Here is a 22,767-nt window from a genome sequence, read left to right on the forward strand (position 1 = left end):
AGGAGCTGTGACATCTTGGCTACAGATGACATGAACGCATTGGATGCCTACCATGACATGACTGCTAAGTGTTTCAAGGATAAAGTTGCTGTCAACCCCTTGACTTGGGTGTGATAGGGGCATGTCTGGAGCACGGGTTCAAATGGCTTCATGGAGCAGATTATTAAGCAAACAGTCTATGAGCACCTAGAAAGGAATGCTGTGATCACCAATAGTCAGCATGGATTTTTGAAAAATAAGTCATGTCAGACTAACCTGATCTCGTTTCTTGACAGAATTACAAGCCTGGTAAATGAAGGGAACGCAGTGGATGTAGCCTACCTTGATTTCAGCAAGGCATTTGACAAGGTGCCCCATGATATTCTTGTAAAGAAGCTGGTAAAATGCGGTCTTGACTATGCTACCACTCAGTGGATTTGTAATTGGCTGACTGACCGAACCCAAAGGGTGCTCATCAATGGTTCCTCTTCATCCTGGAGAAGAGTGACTAGTGGGGTGCCACAGGGTTCTGTCTTGGGCCCGGTCTTATTCAACATCTTTATCAACGACTTGGATGATGGACTCAAGGGCATCCTAATCAAATTTGCAGATGACACCAAACTGGGAGGAGTGGCTAACACCCCAGAGGACAGGATCACACTTCAAAACAACCTTGACAGATTAGAGAACTGGGCCAAAACAGAGAAGCGGACACGGAGCAATGGATCCAAACTACAAGAAAGAAGATTCCACCTAAACATTAGGAAGAACTTCCTGACAGTAAGAGCTGTTTGACAGTGGAATTTGCTGCCAAGGAGTGTGGTGGAGTCTCCTTCTTCAGAGGTCTTTAAGCAGAGGCTTGACAACCATATGTCAGGAGTGCTCTGATGGTGTTTCCTGCTTGGCAGGGGGGTGGACTCGATGGCCCTTGTGGTCTCTTCCAACTCTATGATTCTGTGATTCTGAATGCCTTTCCGTTGCTGTGGACAAGGCGCTTGGAGGGGGACAGCCTACCAAATAGCTGCCTGGCCCTTTTCTAGCTTACAGCTTCCAAAGGAGGGAGGATGTAAGGTCTTGAAGGTCATGTATAAGGCCATACCTTAAAAAGGCCACTGAGCAAAAATCTTACCCATCTGCATTTTGTTTTCCCCTCATTATTCCCCCACCCAGCAAACCATTAGTAAGAGCAGCATTTATAATTAGAGAGTTACACCCTGGGGATTCAGCTGGATGTAGCACCACACTTGGCTTACATCTCTGTCTCTCAAAAATAGCATCTCCTCCCAGATGGGGGGAAATCACGTCCCAACGCCTGGTGTGTTTGTATCAAGAACTTATTGAGGGATTAACTGTTGGAGTAAGAAATATTATTCTGAAATGTTGGCACCGAGACCTCATTTAAAAATCATTATTCCCACACACCCCACACTCAAAAACAGAAAAGTGGCCCTGCCCATTGAACTGTTATCTGAGCTCATGATGAGTCTTGCATCTCTGGCGGGTTACGCAGATTCTCTCAGTGACACTGCTTCCAGCAATTTCAGTTTCATTACAACATTGAATAAAATGACTTTTTTTTGCAAACATCAAGATCCAAAAGGAACACAACATTTTGTGCAACTTCTTAAAAATTGTGCGATGCAGCCCAGCTGCTGTGCATGTTTACTTAGAAGTAAGTTCTAGTAATTTACTGGGAATTACTCCAAGTCTGCTCACCTCTCTTGGTGGGGTGACATTGCTGGACAAAAGAGGCTTCACTGGGGGCCCCGACGGTGGAATTCAAACGGCAGTGCCCTTCCTGATAGGTGGAGGGGGCATATGCCCCCGCTGGCTGTCAGGAGCCGGATCTTAGCCATGGAGCCAATGGAGAAAATGTTGGGCTTCCCTCGGATCCGCCCCTTGCCTATTTAAGCAGCCCACACCTGGGGCGCAGCCTGTTTGTACTCCAAGGTAATTGTGTGTAAGATTGTCACCTTAGGTGTTGCTGGTTTTAAACTCAATAAGGTAAAAACTAAAATGTTGGTGAAAAATTAAAAGAAACAATTTAACAATTAAAAGAAAAAATACTACAGATCAGAAGCAATATCTGAGTCAATTTAACTTGTACTGTGCTTTTTAATACACTTTTTACTTGCCCATGAGAACATGTAAAACCCCCCACAATAGTCAAGGTTATTATCTGGTCTCATATAAGGCAGCTTCTTAAGTTTGTCATTTAAAAAATAATCATGGATATGGATAACCTGCTCTAATATTGTGATCCCATTGGTCTCCCCTCCAGACAGTTGGCCAGATTCATGCCTCCTCCTTAGCCCCTGAGGTTCTCACACTATTCATTTGATTTAATTTACAAACTCACAAATCATACATTTACACAACTTATAATGTCTCTAAAACAGAACCATTTTAATAAAGGATTCCATTCCACAAATTTCTCTCAGCAGCAACCTGGTAAGATAGAAATGGCAAAGACTAGTGGAAATCTTAGACCAGGGGTTGACTCAGTGCCCATGGTATCAAGCCACCTATTAAAGCTTTCACTGGTACCCCCAACCAGCTGCCCCAAACTCTGAGCTTCCAGAAGTCTATAGCCCTCCTAGAAAGAAAGTTATGGGGTGAAATATGCAAGAGCCTTCTAAGTGATTTCTATGAAATGAGAAAGGTGTTGCTGTGGTCTATATAACCAACATGCTTAATTCTAATTAATCCATGGAGGGGTTAAGACCATAGAGTAAGCTGTCCTGCCAGGCTTAACTACAGTAAGTCACTTAGAAGGTGGAAAAAAGTGGGCTGGATGAGATAACTGTTAGGTAGATTTGTAGCTGGTTGACTACCGAACCCAAAGAGTGCTCAGTAAGGCTCCTTGTCACCTTGGGCAAAAGTGAGAAGTGGGGTGCTGCAGGGTTCTGTCCTGGGTCCGTTGTTGGTCAATGTCTTTATAAATGACTTGAATGAAGGAGTTGAGGGGATGCTCATCAAATCTGCAGATGACAGCAAGCTGGGAGCGGTAACCAGTGCCGGTGAAGACAGAATCAGGATACAAGATGACTGTAAGAGATTGGAGGACTGGGCCCAAGTTAACAAAATGAATTTAAATAGGGAGGATATCTTAAACTGCAATCTGACTTCTCCAAGTGGGGACCATCCCAACCATCTTACTGCTACCATCTTTAACTTTTTGGGTTAAGCCATCTCCCAGATATGTAGCTGACAGGAACCCAAAGTTTTCTGCAAATGAGTTATGGAATCTGTATGTGCCTGACACTGGTCAACAACAAATTTGTTGTCTGCATTTTTTCAGTTGATTTAGGATGAATCAGATGCGCTGAATCCAAAAATCACATTGGTTTTGCTCAATCAGGTCAAGTTTTTAAGCTATGGCCACATGTTGTTTTTTTACGTTTTTGTTCACATGTATGCTTGTGTGGAACACTTTAGAAGAAGTTGGTGGGGGCAAAATGCCATGTCGAATAATTGTTTTGATTGGGAATGATTATTTTAATGACAAGAAGTATTCAGGTCCGATAGTTCTGGGTGATTATGTCGAAAAGGGATCAGTTTGAAGTGATAAAACCTTGAAATCTTCCATAAATTGGTGCACAAGTTTCATAAGGCGTGCTTACCATGCTTATTTTGGTATTAAACTTGGTGACCAGGATAAAGCTTGGGCACCACAAGGCATGCACTGAGACTCTACATGGGTGGACCAATGGCAAGAGGAGTCTGAACTTTGGAATTCCTATGGTTTGGAGGGAGCCGACAAGCCATGTCACTGACTGCTACTTCTGTGCTGTTGATGTGACTGGGATCAACAGAAAGAACTGGAGCAGCCTCAAGTATCCTGATCTTCAATCAGCACGTTGTCCTGTAGCTCATTGTGATGAAATTCCTATCTTCGGAGAACTTCCTGACATTAGTGACGAAGAACTTCCTGACATTAGTGACGAAGATGCCTCCAGTGTTGAAGGACATGAAGAAGAAGTGGTTCTTGAAGATGATGCTCCACATCCACTTTCCCAAAAGGAGTTGAATGATCTAGTTCGCGACCTCAGCTTGTCAAAGGACTCTGCCGAACTGTTGGCATCCAGATTGAAGGGAAAAAACCTCCTCTCTGACAGTGCTCGCATCAGCTTCTTCTGCAACAGGCATCAAGAGTACCTCCGTTTTTTCTCGGAAGAGAAGGATTTGGTGTACTGTGCAGATATTGTGCAGCTTCTGCTCAAGCTTGGAGTGCCACAGTACAAACCCAAAGATTGGAGACTGTTCATTGACAGCAGCAAGCGATCACTGAAATGTGTTCTGCTACACAACGGCAACCAGTTTGCCTCTATACCCCTGGTTCACTCGACTACACTGAAGGAGAACTATGAAGTATGTGCTGGAGAAAATTGGTTATGATCAGCATAAGTGGTTTATTTGTGTTGACCTGAAGATGGTGAACTTTTTGTTGGGACAACAGTCTGGCTTCACCAAGTACCCATGTTTTCTGTGCATGTGGGATAGTAGGGACCGTGCTCAGCATTACACGAAGAAGGACTGGCCTGTGTGAGAGGAATTGGTGCCTTGCAGAAAAAGGAACGTCATCAACAACCCTCTGGTGGACAGAGACAGAATACTCTTCCCACCGCTACACATCAAGCTCGGCTTAATCAAGCTGTTCACCAAGGCTCTGGACAAGGATGGTGACTGCTTCACTTACTTGTGCCAGGCTTTTCCAGGATTGACCATGGAGAAGTTGAAAGCTGGCATCTTTGACGGTCCTTAGATCCGTCAGCTCATCAGAGATCCAGAGTTTGGAAACTCAACGGACGAAGTGGAACTGGAAGCGTGGAAGGCATTTGTTCTGGTAGTGAAAAACTTTCTGGGCAACAATAAGGCCAGAAACTACGCAGAACTTGTCAACAACATGCTGACTGCTTTCAGAAACTTGGGCTGCAACATGAGCGTCAAGATGCACTACCTATTTTCACATAGGTAGAACCTATGTGAGAACCTGGGTTCAATGAGTGACGAGCAGGGGGTGAGATTCCATCAGGACATGAAAGAGATGGAGACCAGGTATCAGGGTCGCTGGAATGCAGTCATAATGGCTGACTACTGTTGGACTCTGAAGAGAGACCTCCCTGCCGCTGAGCATTCCAGGAGTTCCAAGAAACAGAAGTTCAAGCCCTGAAGTTTGAAAAATGGTGAAGCAACATGCAATTTACGTGTAGTTACCTTTATCAATGGGGATGCAGGTGGCGCTGTGGGTAAAACCTCAGTGCCTAGGTGTCATGGCCTGGGAATCTGATTCAGAGGCTGAACCGGAGGAATCTCAGCCTGCACAGGAGTCCCCGCCTCCAGCGCCGGCTGAGCTGGGGCAGGGCCTTGATTCTGAAGCGCCTACACCTGTGCTGGATCCTCAGGAGCAGGCACCAGGTGATTCCACTCTGGCTCCGGAGGTGGTTGAGAACTCAGTGCCTACAGGTGAGTCTCCCCCTGGGTCCAGTAACCCTTCAGCCTCTCCTGAACTGCAGAGGCTCAGGGCACAGAGGCAAAGAGAACTGGTTTCTCCCAGGAGGAGTGCTCACCTTAAGGCCAGGAGAGGCGGGTCTCCTGGGAGCCGGGACCGCCCCTGGCCTCAGAGAAGATAAAGGCCAGTCAGCCCGGTCCCAGGTTGCGGGAGCAACGTCGTCGAAGAGCTGTTTCGGCCAGCATCCAGTCCTGTTTCCCCAGAGTTCCTGTCCTTGCCCGGCTTCTCACTGTGGACCCCGCTTCGCCCGTGGAGGACTGTCTGCCGACCCTCAACTCAGGTTCTGGACCTCGCCCCACGGTAACCTCCCCCCCTGGACCAGCACACTAGGGCTTGCCAATCGCATGGTCGGCAGTTCGAATCCCCGCGGCGGGGTGAGCTCCCGTCTTTCAGTCCCAGGTCCTGCCCACCTAGCAGTTCGAAAGCACCCCTAAGTGCAAGTAGATAAATAGGTACCGCTTTATAGTGGGAAGGTAAACGGCGTTTCTGTGTGCTGTGCTGGTGCTGGCTCGCCAGAGCAGCTTCGTCACGCTGGCCACGTGACCCGGAAGTGTCTCCGGACAGCACTGGCCCCGGCCTCTTAAGTGAGATGGGTGCACAACCCTAGAGTTGGACATGACTGGCCCGTACGGGCAGGGGTACCTTTACCTTTACCTTACCTTTATCAATGCCCACCATTCAGTTTACAGTAATCGATGTTTCTATCAGGTAATCAATATACCGTATGTTGTTGGGAAAACATTTTTTTCTCTTAAAAACATATTTAGGATGATATGTGTTGACAAAAATCAGCTGATAATGCCACAAAAATGTAATCGATTTTGTCACAAGATCTGATTTTTTTCAAATCAACATAGCACAAAAACCTGACCTGATGGAGAGAAACGGATGCCATTTCCTGATTCAGCAGTGCAAAAATACTCTAAATCATTTGTAGAAATCTAGACAACATTCAAAAAGTAAAAAATTGTTGCCCAGTGATCATACTTCCACTCTGAAATCCTTATTTGAAAAAATCTCATCCATATAATAAAGTCTATAGATACCATTCTCCTACTGTTGGACATACTTTCTCATCACAACAGCTGAAACGTGAAAATCATATCCTCCCCAATTCTTTCTCTTTTCTTAAGAACACACAACAGGGAAGCCAGTGTGGTAAGTGTTTGATCTGGGTCAGGTAGATCTGGCCTCAAATCCTTACTCAGCTGTAAACCTTGTTGGTGACTGTGGTGAATCATTTTCTCTTGAAGCTAAACTACACGTTTGTAATTCTGTGGTACTATTTCCTTGATTTTTCTCTTTTTTAAAAAATGGAAAGTATCCATAGGAGACAAACAATAAATAATAGCAGTTGGGTCTGAACATACAAAAGGGCTGGCAGAGATGAATGTGGGGAACCTCTGACCCTTTGATGCTGCTGATGCCCAGGGCACAATTCAGCCAATGCGTTCCCAGCCTCACACTGAAAATCCGACATGCAAGTGAGGCTGCCCTGGTCAGAAAACTAGGCCTGGCATGCAGAGCCTCCTCAGTGGAGAGGAACTGGCCCCACCTGTTCCCACTTGCCCCTTGGTGCATGAAAACAGAAAAGGATTAAACTCAGGCCTGAAAAGAAAAGGTAACACAGTAGAAATATGGTGAGGGGGGGGAGGGAAGTGTTGTACAATAATGTGCTTTGTTTGTTTTTAAGTTGCCAGTCCCTCATGATAACCAGCAGGTCTGACATCCCTTGCTTCGAGTGTTCAAGAGCAAGATTCAGTCACTTCAGATGATGGGATGTTCAGGCTGTGAAGATAATAAATCCTGGCTGGCTGCAATGGCTTGGATGCAAACAGACCCATGCATGAGTGTTGGGAACATCTTCCTGGGATGTGTGGAGAGCCATGGCAAGAAGTGGGAAGGATACAAAAGGTCAATTGTATGTCCATTTATACACATGCAGAGAGCAGTGGGGGTTTGCAGATGTGGTTACCATGTACTACTCAAAAGTCCTGGAGCAGAGAAGAGCAAAGATGCATTTCACATTAGATTGAAATAACCAGCCAAATCTTCAATTGAAGGTTAGTGGTTGAAATACATTTCCATTTCCATCAGCCTCAGAAAGAACAGAGCCTCTTCTGGTTAGAGAAATGTCCTGTCAGAGGCACACTGTTTTATTCACAAGGGTGTCTCATAAAAAGAGAATAATCATCCCTGCATGCTGACATAATTAGGATCCTAAGCACCCAAATTGCATTTACGTAGTTAAGGGACTCAGAGACCTACCAGGAAGAAGAAATGTTTCCTGGCCTGAAAATTTGAAATGTTATCTTTAGGAGCACTTTCAAAACCAGCACCAGGCTTTTATTGGAACATTAACTTTAATCACAAAGGTGGCTATTTTAAATAAAAGTATCAGACCCACTGAAGTGCTCAGAGAAAGAATACAACCTGGAAGCAAAACTCCACCCATGATAAGTTGTTTTGGAGACAGGGAGTACTCCATTTCCCTCCTAAGTTGGGGGTGGGGAGAGGAAACTGTCAGTTTGCATTTCTTAGTGCAGAAAGTATTGATCTGATGTGTAGAGATCTTTCCTATTCTGATTAATTCAAGAAGGTTCTGGAAGCTACTGGAAGGTTCTCTGCATGAAAGAAGCTTCATGATTGTTTGGGTTATACCTTCTGGGAAGCTGGTTTGAACTGGTTCTCTTATCTCTTCTAATTAAGGTCATGCTGACTATAAATATAGACCAGAAGGAGCCTGGGTTTTACTTTCTCTCTTCCTTTTGGTGTGGCATTCTGTACATAGTATGCCTAGTGTTAAGGTTCAGTCTTGCTATAGGTTTATAAGTTTTTGTAAGTGTTGCAACTGGATTTTTATGGACTGTGCCAAGCCTGAATGTACTGGATTAGTGGCCATTATGCTCATCTGCCTTCAGTAGCAAGTAAAGCTCTGCTGCATGAAGTACAATTGCCTCTGGTCTATTTTTTGGGAATCTCTGCTACATGTTTAAGTTTTTCTTCCACACGTATGACAGAAACTACATTTGCCCTGAGGACAACCACATTAGGGCTCAGAGAGTATCACCTCACAGTGGGCCTTCTGAAAGGAAAGAGCTTCAGCTCCCATGGACTTGAAAGCAAGTTCTCTTTCCTCAGTTCTCCGTCCCCCACACCTGGCCAACTGCTCCTCCCTCAACCCCTCACCCACCTCACCTGTCCCAACACAGCTTACCCCACCCTCCCCACACAATGCACTCCAAGCCCACTTTTAATGGAGGGAGGAAGCTCTTCACGGAATGCTTTGCTCAACTGCTTTGTGAAGCGTCTTCCCACACTGTTCAACTGCTCACCTGTGCCACCTGCCACCTTGTCGTCACACTGGTGTTGGCGTGGCCACCTTGTGAACTGCAGCATGACAATAGCCTGCCATTTTTTATGTATATAGGAAGATATCCCACCTTTGCTCCAAGGAACTCAAGGTAGTATACATGGTTCATCCGCTCTCTCACTCTATCCTCACAATACCTGTCCAGACCTCGCATCTGTGTGCCACCACCTGCCTCTATAGGCCCCCCATAGCTGGAGCAGGCTTTGGGAGAAACAAAGTGCCATTTGTCCCCTTCCCGCCAGTATTTTTCTGGAAGGCTCTCTAAGCATGTTTGCCCCATTCACTCAACTCAATTGGACTCAAAGCCAACTTTAGGTGTGGATGACTATATGTGTCTGTACATTTTTGAATATCTTTGTATTTCGAATTTTTGTTTTCACTCAAAAAAGCAGTTTTTGAAACCAAGGCAAAACACTTTGCAAAGCAACAGCCCAAGAGATCAGAGAATTTTGTACTGTATTTTATACAGTATTTTTAGTCAGAAAGGAAAACTAATGCAAGGGTGCCCCCTTCCTGTAAAAAAAGAAAATATTCCAGTATAATTCAGAATCTCATAATCCACCCAGAACAGAAGGGGTGAGTTTTTTTGTTTTTTAAAAACCATTTCTTCTTCTTCTTCTTCTTCTTTTATTATTTTTTATTATTATTATTATTATTATTATTATTATTATTATTATTATCATCAACTCCCTTGGTAGCTCATTAGTTCAATGAATGTAAGCACCACAATGTAAGCACTCTATCTATAGCACAATCACATATAAGTTTTGGGGTTGTATCCAAAGTAACAGTCAATCAGTGCAAGGATTGTGCAGGGACGGGCTGTCCTTCTCCCACCTCGTAGAAAGGCCCGCAAGAGCCATGCTCCCTTTCACAAGCCTCATGGAGCGTGTGTGTGGCTCTTGGGGGCTTTTCTCCCTCCTCAGGGAAAAGCCTGCAAGCGCCACACACACGCTCCATGCGGCTCATGAAAGGGAACGCTGAGCAGAGCCTGGGATGCATACAGGCTCTTCTCAGCGCTCCCTTTAAAGAATTTCCCCCCCTTGCATTCCCCCTCTAAAAACTAGGTGCGTCTTATGGTCAGGTGCGAAAAATACGGTATATGATAACAGCCTTTTTCAACCTTGGGTTCCTAGATATTGTTGGACAACTCCCATCATTCCTAGCCAGCAGGGTCAGTGCTTGGGGGTGGGAGTTGTAGTTCAAAAACATCTGGGGCCCCACACTTGCATGAGAAGAGGCTGTGGCAGGAGTTGATAAAAAGATGGAGGAACACAGGATTGGGGCAAGTGGTACAGACACCATCCTGAATTAACCTCTGCCATCAAGAGAAATGAGGGAACTCCTACATTTAGGAGCAGACCCACTAGAATTGCACTAATAGGCCAGCTCCATTTTAAATGAACTGCTTATAATTCGCAAGTCTGCGACTGCAATAATACTTTTTATAATGGGATTGCACGCTGTGGCTTAAGCTTTGGAAACAGTTTTAAGTTTAAGTGAAATCAAGCTCAGTGAGGAGATCCTATGCCATCATGGTGCTGGAAAAAAATTAAGTATACCTAATTTTTTGTTTATACAGTGGTACCTCGGGTTACATACGCTTCAGGTTACATACACTTCAGGTTACAGACGCCGCTAACCCAGAAATAGTACCTTGGGTTAAGAACTTTGCTTCAGGATGAGAACAGAAATCGTACTCCGGCAGCCCGGCGGCAGCAGGAGGCCCCATTAGCTAAAGTGGTGCTTCAGGTTAAGAACAGTTTCAGGTTAAGAACAGACCTCCAGAACAAATTAAGTTCTTAACTCGAGGTACTACTGTACTTTATCTAAGTAAAGTAATATAAAAGGTAAAGGTACCCTTGCCCATACGGGGCAGTTGTGTCCGACTCTAGGGTTGTGCACCCATCTCACTTAAGAGGCCGGGGGCCAGCGCTGTCCGAAGACACTTCCGGGTCATGTGGCCAGCGTGATGAAGCTGCTCTGGCGAGCCAGCACCAGTGCAGCACACGGAAACGCCGTTTACCTTCCCGCTATAAAGCGGTACCTATTTATCTACTTGCACTTAAGGGTGCTTTCGAACTGCTAGATGGGCAGGAGCTGGGACCGAAAGACGGGAGCTCACCCTGCCGCGGGGATTTGAACCGCCGACCATGCGATCGGCAAGCTCTAGGCACTGAGGTTTTACCCACAACGCCACCCGCGTCCCAAGGAAAGTAATATATGGATCCCTAAAAACTACTCCAATTATGAAGAGAACTATACATGCCACTTTGATTGAGCTCCTTGGAGGAAAGGTAGGATAAAAATGAAATAAATAAATGACAAACAAGAGAGCTTTATAAGATTAGCCAGCAGTTAAAAAAAACCACTGTTTCCACTAATCATTCCAAAATGGTAGGTTTTCAAAACAAAAATCTTAACTCTTCTTTTTTTATTTTTATAAAAATATTTCTATACTGCTGTATTGTAAAAATGTACCACAGTGGTTTACAACATAAAAACATAAAACCAAACAGCATCACAAAAAAATAAAAGTTAAATTAAAAATAAACATCAATAGACCATCCTGGGGGGCGGGGTGTTCTCTTGCTTGCCTGCATAGGCCTGGCAGAATAGAAAAAACTTTCAGCAAGTGTTTAAAAGCTGGCACAGAAGGCTCCCAGTAAAACTCTATATTAAGAAAGGAATAAAGTGTCCTCTTCTTTTTGTTCTTCAAGTTCTTTTCTCCTTTAGACAAATGATACAGCTGTTGGTCCTGTTGCATTGCTTAGAAGCATTTCCCACATTCCCCATATTAGAGTTGTGGGTTTCCTATTGACATTAAGCACTGAAAAATACAAATGTATTCACAAAACATGCAGCCACTCACTTAGATGACTTTAAAGAAAAAGTACACCAATTATTAGAGGACAGGATTAGCAACAGCTATGAGTCATGCTAGCAAGATAAAAGCTCCAGTTTCAGAGGCAGCATATTTCCTGTTTATTCCCAGCATCTGGGAATGAAGTATCTGCTACCCTCATGTCCTGCATGGGCATTTGTGAAACAGAATGCAGGATCAGGCAGGTTTTTGGCTTGATCACAGTATTGTGATAACACAATGAACAGAAAAGGTCACAGTGGCAAATGAAGAAAGTAGCACCACAGACTCATCTGGCTTTGAAAATTTATTAAAAATCAAAGAATACAAAACTTCACATAAAAATATGTATTTTAGCTTCCCACATTGTTATACACACAAAAAGAAACTGAACATGATATTTTAATTAGCTATCCACAGCAGCATATAATATAACCAGAGTGGTAGCCAGTGCAATTTATTGGTTCACCATGACTGAAATGGAACATGATATCTGCTTCTCTTAAGCCTATTCTGCTTTTAAATGGACTCTGTTTAGGACACAGAGGTTTCCATAACATAGGTTCATATTCAATATTGCTAGCATGTAAAAGTGAGTACAGGTCTATAATCAGCCCTTGAATACTGGTTTATTCAAGTTTAGATCCCTTATTGTACCAGCATCTATTAAAAACCTTTCACAAGGTTTAAAAAACAGTCAAAGCAAAGATACACATCCAATATCAAAGCAGGACTGAGATTTTTGGCAATTCAAAATCCAATTGCTGTTTACATAGTTATCAGTTGTAAAATTATCATTCATCTGGAGCAGTATATACACCAGGACTGGGATCCTACAATTCTGCATGAGAAAAGGGGCACACAAACAACTTTCCCTTCTTTCTGCAACCCCTTGCACTGCATTAGATGATGCTCTGAAGAGCTCCTCAAGTTCCAAGAGAAGCTTTTCATGAGGTCTGAGAGGCATTGTGAGACAGAAAAACCTTTTGTGTATGTGGAGATCTTGGCAACAATGTTCAAGAATTATTCTGAGAAAACTTAGTATCTTACAACCTATGACCGACTAGGAGAGACACTGATTGTTTACTTCTGGCTGCAGGCTGCCCAACTGCCAGTGTGCATTTGCAAAGCCTCTGCCTTAATCACATTTGCCTGATGAAGAGGTTTTATACTCATAAACGTGACATACCTTTCACGAGAGATGCTGGTACAGTAAGTCATATACATTTTATGCCCATGAGAGTATCAAAACAGCAGCTACAACCAATACCAATATGAATATTCATTAATAATAGGTAAATAATATTTAAAGTTTCATTTTTGTTAAACTCTGAACTGCAGACAAAATGTGCTACTCTACTTTGGAATGTTGCGCTCTCTTCTCTCACTACCCAAAGGCCTTGCATTAATTCGGACAATGTTTTCTTTAATATGTGCTGCACCACCTTTCAAGGCAAGCCTACAGATACTAAAGCTCACTATTAGAAAAATCATTCCGTGTCAAACATTCAAATATCAGTTAAGAACATTCACTTCTGTATATCCTTCAGATGTCAAGATAGCAGAATTCTTTCTAAGCTCCTCCTCTAAGCAGAGCTACTTATACAGTGCTGTTGAGATTTAAGACTTCTTATCTTTAAAACAAGGAAAAGATGCAGCCAGTGACAATGAGAATATAGTGCTTTTTTAAAAACCCAGGGCTACACAAGATGCGTTTTCTTGCTTTAAAAAAGGTTAACAGAGGTTGCCATGGCAACGCACACTTGCATAGAACCCCTGTATGCATCTTTAAATCAAGTGACTGCCACAGACGATCGTGTCGCACGGGACTGTGCTCTTTTACAAGTTAACAGACTGATACTTTAAAAGCATAGAGAAGCCCAAAGGTACATTGCAGGTAGTTGCTTTTAACAGAACTAATGCACGCTGCTAATCAGATTCCTTAATGGAATCAATATATGTTCCTTTCTCCACATTCTTTAAGTTGGATATTTTATTCAGCAACAATGCTTGGAGCCAACCAGAGGGTAAATAAAACAAAATAAAAGCATTTGTAGATGAACATCTGTGACTTATTCACCTTTACCCTAAAAGACTGGAATTCTTTATGCTGATCTCTGTCCAGTTTTAAGGAATCAATTGAAGGTCCAAATTATCTTGCGTGATCCACATTGAAACAAGTATGACCTGTGCAAGAGCACTAGATTGTGCCCTCCCCATTAGCTAGAGTTAACGTAGTGAACCCCAACTTAAAAAATGCAGTCTGAGAAAGGATCTGTAAAGCAAGCAAATAATAAAATTACATTCTGTACACCCTTCATTCCTTAAATATAACTTAAATGAAAAACATTCAGAGTTATTGCACAAAAGTTATGTTTGATTTGAGTATGGTAACAAAAAAGTTTAAACAAGAAATGGGAAGGCAACAAGCAAAGTCACAAAAATTTGCTACAAAGGAAAGGAAAGTCCAAACCATCTATACTTTTCTGACAAAACAAAAAAGCTATAATGAACAAATGCAGCTACAGCAGAAGGTGCCACCACATTTATGGTCCTCACAGTACTTCTGCTACAGCTGCTTCGGCACTGTAGTAATCATGGATAGGCAGAAGACAAACTTCCACATTTAATAAGGCTTCACAGATAAGCACAATTATTTCTTTTAAGATGGACTCCACCACCACACAAAGTAACATGCAAGGTTGGATGCAGATATTTGGCAACATCCACAAACTGAAATGCCCAGTGCTGTTCTCAAGTCCAGACTAGTGTCACACATACTGCGTAAGTCTTAAGTGGACACTCTGAGGTTGGCCATTATCTGCTAAGGCTAATAGGCAAACTGTCTCTGTATTTCTTTCTTCTCCAGATATTACGGTTATGTTGGTGGTGCCCTCGGTTGCTAACAGGCTGCCTCATGGCTCCATTACCAGAAGAACTGTATCCGCTGCCTTGAGTATGATTGTGAGCTGCTTTGACCGTCAGCTTCATTCCATTGTGCTGCTGGAAACAAGAGGTCACAATTAGTGCCAGCTAAATTGCAAATTTACCAAATTCTTTTACTAAGTTTTGTCTCCTAGCAATTCACCAAGGCCAGACTCATACAGCTGTTTCCACATGTGTGACCGGAAGAGATGCAAACTGCAGACAGTAAGATATAAACAAAATGCTTCAAGAAAATCCATTTTAGAATAGTATTGCGAGCGAACTGACTTTCTGCTCCACCATCACCACTATCCAATGGGACAACTTCCATCATATAGTCCATACCTGATTATTAGTAGTCATAATCAATGTTCTTGCAGGCACAGACTGAGTTTTACCACTTGGCACAGGCAATGCTGGTGGTAAACCAACTGTAAGCTGAGATGGTGCTTGGAGATTGAAGTGGTACACATTAGGAGTTGTGCAAGGTGGAGTATCTGAATCCTTGTGACAAAGAAAAGGGGGGAATAGGTTTGTTGTTCTTTTAATATGAAAGGAGCACATGCTTACTACTCATTTAAGCACCCACACAAGCAAATACCAATAGCACTGTAAGCACCAGAAGATGATAAATATGCCAGGAAGCTGATACTTAGTCCTCTTAAGATGTGGTTTTCACCAAGAATGGTGTAGAAATGTACTAATTTGTAATGCCACTGGAGATCAAGGAAGCCTTTGTAAGAAAGGCAATCATCTTTGGGGAAAGATCCAAAGGGGATTCAGGAACTGTGGACTTTCCCCCAGGACATGACACCATATGTATATCTACATATACTATACACCCTGTATGTTCTGGGACTTAAATAAGCAATTCCTGAGATTGCTTGATCACTATTTTTTATTATATATTGCATTTCTGTCCCACCTCTTTCTCTAAGGAGCTCAAGGTGGCCTACATGGTTCTCCCCCTCCTCCTTTAATCCCCACAACAACCCAGAGAGGTAGGTGAGGCTGAGAGACTGCGACTGGCCGAGGGTCACCTAGTGATCTTCATGGCCGAGTAGGGTTTTGAACCCTGGTTTCCCAAGTTCTAGCATGACATTCTAACTGCTACACCACAGGTTTTACATGACAAGTGTAAAACCTGCCATGCTCTGTCCATACTAATGAGGATGATATAGTTGTATAGGCAAGAAAGGTGCAATTCACATGAGCAACAACTTTTCTTTGTCTTATAACCTTTTTTAAATCTGTTATTTCATGTGCTTTAATACATTTACCTATTTAAATTCAATGGTGTTGTTCAGGACTTGGGAAACATTTTAAAGTTAAGAAGCATTTTGAGACACCAAATACATAAAATACAGAGCTAAAATGGCTGCAACAGAAAGGAAGCAAGGTTTTTAAGAACTAATTACTTTAATTGGTGCTATAATGCTCTTTCATTTAAGTGTTTCTGTGTGGTTTTCTTTTTTAAAAACTATAAAATTATTTTCTCTCTTATTAAAAGATTGATTTAACATTAAATGTCATTATGACAGTTAAGGTGACATAGGCATTTTATCTTTCTGAAAATACAGCATGATCAAGTTTTAGAGAACAGCAATGTACCGTATTTTTCGCTCTATAAGATGCACCAGACCACAAGACGCACCTAGTTTTTGGAGGAGGAAAACAAGGAAGAAAAAAAATTTCTCAGAAGCCAGAACAGCTATGCAGTGAAAGCAGCAATCCCTCTTGCTGTTCTGGCTTCTGTGATAGGTGCGCAGCCTGCATTCGCTCCATAAGACGCACACACATTTCCCCTTACTTTTTAGGAGGGAAAAAGTGAGTCTTATAGAGCAAAAAATACGGTAACTGGAAAAGTTTCAAGCTCAGTTAGTTTCAACAAAAGTTACGGAAGTCCTATTGCAATCTTACACAGATATACCAAATTACAGTCAGAAAAAAGGAATAAACAAATAGAAAACAGCTTCAAGGGGGGAGGAATAGGACTTACAATATCACTGCCAGAAAGAGAAGAAACGGAAGAGGCAGATGAGCCTGATGACAGCTGCTGAGTACCAGTAAATGACAAAGCCAAAGGCTGGCTGTATGCCGATTCAGCATCACCATTCTGGACTACATTACATGCAGATATTGGTTCTCTCCCTTTCATTGGAATACCTGTAAGCATACACATTTATCAGTTTTGTTTGCAAATAAATAACCTTTCACAGTCCCTTGCTGTAAACAAGCGATATTATGCAATTATGAGATTTACTGCAGGGTTTAGCCATGATCCACATGCTCACTTCAGATATCACATCAAACCAAGATGTGGTTAAAATTAATTGAAATTTTGATGTGAGTTTTTACTTCAAATCCTTTACTCACCAAGATCAGGTGACAAATTAGCTTTGTTTCCCCATTTCTTCTTAATCCAAGCTCTGTAGTCAATCACTTCCTGTGTCACTTTGATGATTCTTCCTAAGGTACTGGAAGAAATAGTGACCTACATAAGAAATCTACACTGATTTACGGATAGAAGTTTGCAATCAAGAGCCCTTGTAGATAAAGGCTTGCATACACACAATCTTGCTTCATTTTGACAAAGAAAGTTTTAAACAGCTTGTCATGCAGAATGGAGGAAAGACAGCGAGAGGAGGAAGGGGGAAGGGAGAAAGAAACAAGTTGCACAGTTACATTAAGCTAATCATGCATTTCAGGATACAGTACTGTATGCTGACATCTCCAGTTATGAAGCCATTTAAGAAGACCAATAGTGCAAAGTTGGATTTTCAGAAGCCATGCAATTAACACACTCAAATTGGTTACCTTTCCGAATCTCTGTTGGGATACGATCTCGCAAGTGGTGATACTGCATGGCTTAGAACAATGTAGGCATAATCAAAAACTTGCTTTACTTGCATGGCACCATAACAACTTCTTCCAACATCGTTGCCTATAACGGTTAAATTAAAAATTTAAATAATGTTGACCTACAAGACCTGTTCATCATTTTTAAAGCTGGATAGTAATGGACACTTCTGATTCCATGTTGTCCTTGGAATGCCCATACATTTACCCCTTAAAATCTTGAAACAAGCAGTGACTGCTTGGAGAGGTTCTTAGTCCTTATACACAAACCACTTTCTGCACATATTGTGATCCATACTTCACCTAGGTACCCGATCTGCTATCGGACAGACTGTTCTGGTGACCAACGCACACACATTGTTATAAATTATTGCATTTTCCATATATTTTAAAGCAGTCTGTTTTCCAGCCTAAATAAGAAATTCCATTCACATCGCTTTTCAGTTGGAAGCTCAGGGTTACAAAATGATAGGTTGGATCTACACTCATGGTTTGTAACGTTAAGGAATGGTTACGGAACGGTTATCGTAACATATTTAGACATACAGCAGTACCTCGGGTCAAGAACTTAATTCGTTCCGGAGGTCTGTTCTTAACCTGAAACTGTTCTTAACCTGAAGCACCACTTTAGCTAACCGCTGCATGATTTCTGTTTTCATCCTGAAGCAAAGTTCTTAACCCGAGGTAATATTTCTGAGTTAGCGGAGTCTGTAACCTGAAGCGTATGTAATCTGAGGTACCACCGTACAGACACTTCAGGTTACAGACTCCGCTAACCTGGAAATAGTATCTCGGGTTAAGAACTTTGCTTCAGACTGAGAAAAGAAAATGTGCAGCGGTGGCGCAGCAGCAGCTGGAGGTTCTATTAGCTCCATGGTACCTCAGGTTAAGAACAGTTTCAGGTTAGGAATGGACCTCCAGAATGAATTAAGTTCTTAACCCAAGGTACCACTGTATTACGTTTTGATTGTAATGTTAATAATGTGTTATTAAAATGTGACACCAGAGTGCGGTGCAGAGCAACAAGGAACCAGCAGTAAGGGAAATTGCATTGTTACGCAAGAACGTTAAGGTAGGAAACTTCCAGTCATAGTCTACACTGCAGATCAAACCTGTGTGTCATTTACAAGGCTCATGCTACATTCATGCCTAGCAGCAACTGAAGGTGAAAGTGGTCAAATTAGGAGAACACTCAATTTGCTCAGCAGAGGATTATTGCATTTTCAAATCTTGAGGACCCTAACTCCTTCCCTATTATTGTGGGATGCTTCACAAAACTTAGTATGCAGTGTTTAGGTCCATAATTTTGCCCCAGAAAAGTCAAATGCAACAGGATGAAAAGGAAAAGATATAAAAACTGATTTACTAAGCCCTTATATGGAAATTCTTGCAGCCATGGATACAGAAAATAGGGAAATTCTGGTCTCAGGCGTCTTAAAAAAAAAGCAGCACCATTTAAAACATTAAAAATATACTACATTCTGCTACTAATCTCTTTGTATTATATGATAGTAAAAACAGTGGGGTAAGAAAACACACACAAAATTGATGGCGGAAAGAAATCACAAGATCAAGGCAAGGTTTAGGGCTTATTTCTGAATGATTATTTAAAACAAGTAACAGGAGCACCCATTTGAAGGATTTCCTCAGATAACCTTTAAACTCTGTGTTAAATCTGCATTCTTAATGGAAAAATATGAAGCAGCTTGCTATCTCACCAGGCAGAAGAGGATCTTCAATACATAACATGGAAGGTCGATATCCATTGGTCATGTCTTTCATGATTTCTTCTTTGGCAATATAGGCGCCTCCATTTTTTATTCTAATACCAGTTTTCAAGTAATTAAAATTCCTTCCATAGAGTTCAAAAAATTCTATTAGAAGCATTCCAAGATTTTCCTCCAGTCTTCTAGCATCAATTCTTGGGTGCAACTACAAGAAGAAAAATAGCAGTTTTATTATGCTGGTGTATGTGATCATTTATACTTCTGTCATCTTTATGGCGAACCATTTAAAGTTGGAAATGAGCATTAACTATCAACAACCAAAAATAACCTCAACTTCTTTAATATCAGATAGTCTTCTCTCACTTTAAGATTTTAGGAGATAGACTTTCAAAAAATTGTATGCTACAAGAAGGTATCATAACTAGTCCAGTTCAAATTAATTACGTACATTTATTCATAAGAAGGGATGCAGGTGGCGCTGTGGTCTAAACCACAGAGCCTAGGGCTTGCCGATCAGAAGGTTGGCAGTTCGAATCCCCGCAACGGGGTGAGCTCCAGTTGCTCGGTCCCTGCTCCTGCCAACCTAGCAGTTCAAAATCACATAAAAGTGCAAGTATATAAATAGGTACCGCTTCAGCGGGAAGGTAGACGGCGTTTCTGTATGCTGTTCTGGTTCGCCAGAAGCGGCTTAGTCATGCTGGCCACATGAGCCGGAAGCTGTACCTGGCTCCCTCAGCCAGTTAAGTGAGATGAGCACTGCAACCCTAGAGTCATTCGCGACTGGACCTAACGGTCAGGGGTCCCTTTATCTTTTATTCATAAGAAACATGCCATGTGAAATACAAACCATTCAATTACTGCTATTTGAAAAGTTATGCAGTATGAGGCAGCACTGAAAAATGATTACACAACTACATGAACTCTATCCTTAACCCCAGGATAGCCCAAACAGCATCCTCCAGCTATTGTTGGATTCCTGCTCCCATCATCCCTGACCACTAGCCATGCTGGCTGGGGCTAACGTGAGTCAACATTTGCACCATACACACAAAATCTGTGGAGGAGTGAAAGTTTACAGCGGAACAGCATCATGTTTCTCAGCCCACTTTACACAAAGATTCTACTGTCTTTATCCCATAGCCTTTTGTTGCTTTTTGGACAGAACTCTTGCAGGAATTACACACTAATAAAGTAAAATCTACAGCCAATACAAAAGGTTTTGAAGCGAAAAAATCATATAAAGGTAAATAAACATTAATTGCTAACCAAAAATTTGTAAAGAATTCTTCAAGACTGACAGTACCAAATCACATACCTGTAGGAAGCTAACTGCCATTAAAATTAGGCTGTAAGAGCTAATTCCACCAGTAAAAACTTCATTCAAATCCCTTTGAAGGAGGAACTGTTTTAATACTAAAATCAAGTAAGGCAGCAATGAGTATTTCTGCAAATGAAAAGAACAGTTAATTTTCTGTAAGACAAGTTCTAGGTGATACGTTTATCATTATTTACTATAAAATACAAAAGATTTCTACAAAAAAAACCCCCAAAAGAATAATGGGAGTAAAAAGCCTTTATACATTCTTGTGAATGAGCTAACGTATTTTCCTTAAATTCATATTTATTACCTACAAAAATATAAGTGTCAGTAAGGCATCAAGAACTGCGGTTAACACCAAAAATACAAACTTTGACACAGTTAGCAAGAAAGTTGCACTTGTTAAGGGATGTGAAAGGATGTATTAAAAAAATTGAACTATGTATTTGTACTAAGCACATCCACCAAACCTTAGAAAGTATTCAGAGATTAGTGTTTTTTTAAATTAATATTCCATTTTACAGGGAATCAGAAAAATCAAGACAGACCTTTGTGATGGTACATGCAGTGAACAAGTGATTCACCTTACTGTATCCATACAAAATCATTCAAGGGCAACAAACTTCTGTAAATATGTACTAGTTTATTCAGCCAATATTCCCGAGCCTAGTGGGTAATCTGAAGGCACCTGAGCCAGAGTAGGTGAAACCCAAGGGTCCACTGGGAGCCCCATAGGACAGCAGGATATAGATAGAATTTTTTTTTTTACATTAAGAAACCAGATTACTAATTTGTTTCATCCCAAAGAAAAATGCTGTATGAACTTGCCATTTTTTCAGAACAGCAGTAGAAAGTTCACAGAGTACTTACACTGTATAGTTCATTCATTGTTCTCAGTATCAGGGGCTCAAGGTTTGAGTGAATATGTAGTGCCAACTCTTGATATGCTTACCTCCAACTTATGAACTGGCACTGATAAAACTGTTCACTTGAAGATAACCCATAAGAGCATTATTAAGAAATATGCCTCTGGCAGTAAATGCAAGATGCAGGTTCAAAATTTATTCTGTCCTGAAGTGCACAGAAAGCCTTTGTTAAATGACTGCAGTTTAGCCTATCTACTTCATAGGGCAGTAGAGAATAAAACTGAATGCCTCTATGTATAAGCCCAGAGCTTCTTGGAGGGGAAAATAACAGAACTGAATGGGATGGCACTATACAGATATTGCCCAGTTGTGGAAGGAAGCCTTAGGAAGAACAAGTGGGCTAAGAGGATTGGGATGTGTAATTAGGCCTGAATGAGGTCAACTGCTCTCAAGAAATCACCTGGGTGGAGGACTTGGCTATTTTTTCAGTCCAAAATTATCCATTTTATTGACCAGAGATTTTCAGGAAGTCCAATCACTTTTTTCCTGGTGGGCAGCATTGCAGTTGTAGCCTTCGCCAACCGCTCGTCAGTAAAGGTATGCTAAAGGGACCCAGGGTGTGAATCCTGTCCAAAGCAGGACGGGGGCTCGGGCCATGTCACAGCCCCTACAGGGACCCCTCGGGGTGCCCCTCTTTGATATAAGTCATAGCACACCTCCTATTAGTGGTTTATCCTTAAGGGGACTCCCTGCAGACAGGCAGGAGTCAAGGTAGTCTGTAGCCAATAAAGTTGTGGCCTATTTGAACCCATAAACCAAAATACTTTTTGTCAGCGTGTTTTATTGTTCTCCTGGGAACTTTGTGGCTCAGGTGCCTCGGCACGCAACTTGAGGTCCAGAAGTAGTTGCAAAAAAGTTATTTTATTTTTGCACCATGAAACAAGAGAAAATACCAAACAATATTTTGGACAACTAATCTGGTTCTATGATTGATGGGTATGGCAGGTGCTTGATGTTGACCAAGATTCAGTATGTCTGGATTTCAGACAAGGGAGAGAAGAGGAACCTGCCCCTAGTAATGGCACTCAGTTTGAAAGAGAAGGTGATAAATTGTTTCCAGCATCCACCAATCCAGTTATAGAATCTCAGAGGGCCTGGAATGTCCGCGGTCACCTTACTCCTAGCACAATAGGCGTGGCATCTTGAACAAAGTCTGATGAAGAGCTGTCACCCTCTCCATAAAAAGACATGGTAGAAAGCTCAGTCTTTATGTCCCAATGCTTGAATGAAAAGCTCCTGCAGACAACAACCTGAGGCTATAGCTCTGCCACAGATTAGCAGGCAA

At 42.0% G+C, this 22,767-nt stretch overlaps 1 protein-coding gene and 2 long non-coding RNA genes across 4 annotated transcripts in view; all 3 read right to left on the reverse strand.

The window, feature by feature from the left end:
* The window catches only part of LOC309373639, a 101,210-nt gene that overhangs the window by 38,592 nt on the left and 39,851 nt on the right, over positions 1–22,767 (reverse strand). The gene's annotated exons all lie outside the window — the stretch shown is intronic.
* LOC309374774 lies at positions 3,906–6,204 on the reverse strand. The gene is made up of 3 exons (XR_014170728.1): positions 6,151–6,204; positions 5,086–5,196; positions 3,906–4,090 (listed from the first exon to the last, which is right to left on the reverse strand). It is a non-coding gene; the product is annotated as an uncharacterized lncRNA (long non-coding RNA).
* TENT4A (terminal nucleotidyltransferase 4A) overlaps positions 12,022–22,767 on the reverse strand; it is a 35,018-nt gene continuing 24,272 nt past the window's right edge. Inside the window, exons 6-12 of one of the 2 annotated variants that reach the window (XM_081917809.1) lie at positions 20,554–20,682; positions 19,230–19,443; positions 17,470–17,596; positions 17,029–17,129; positions 16,652–16,818; positions 14,998–15,156; positions 12,022–14,727 (exon numbers count right to left, since the gene is read on the reverse strand). In XM_081917809.1, the coding sequence (XP_081773935.1) occupies positions 14,545–14,727; positions 14,998–15,156; positions 16,652–16,818; positions 17,029–17,129; positions 17,470–17,596; positions 19,230–19,443; positions 20,554–20,682 (1,080 nt within the window). In that variant the 3' untranslated portion in view covers positions 12,022–14,544. Of the gene's footprint in view, positions 14,731–14,997; positions 15,157–16,651; positions 16,819–17,028; positions 17,130–17,469; positions 17,597–19,229; positions 19,444–20,553; positions 20,683–22,767 lie in introns of both variants that reach the window. The other variant, XM_081917808.1, reaches the window with a different exon arrangement.

Source organism: Podarcis melisellensis, assembly GCF_964234715.1.
Source record: "Podarcis melisellensis genome assembly, chromosome: 7".
Taxonomy (NCBI): Eukaryota; Metazoa; Chordata; class Lepidosauria; order Squamata; family Lacertidae; genus Podarcis; species Podarcis melisellensis.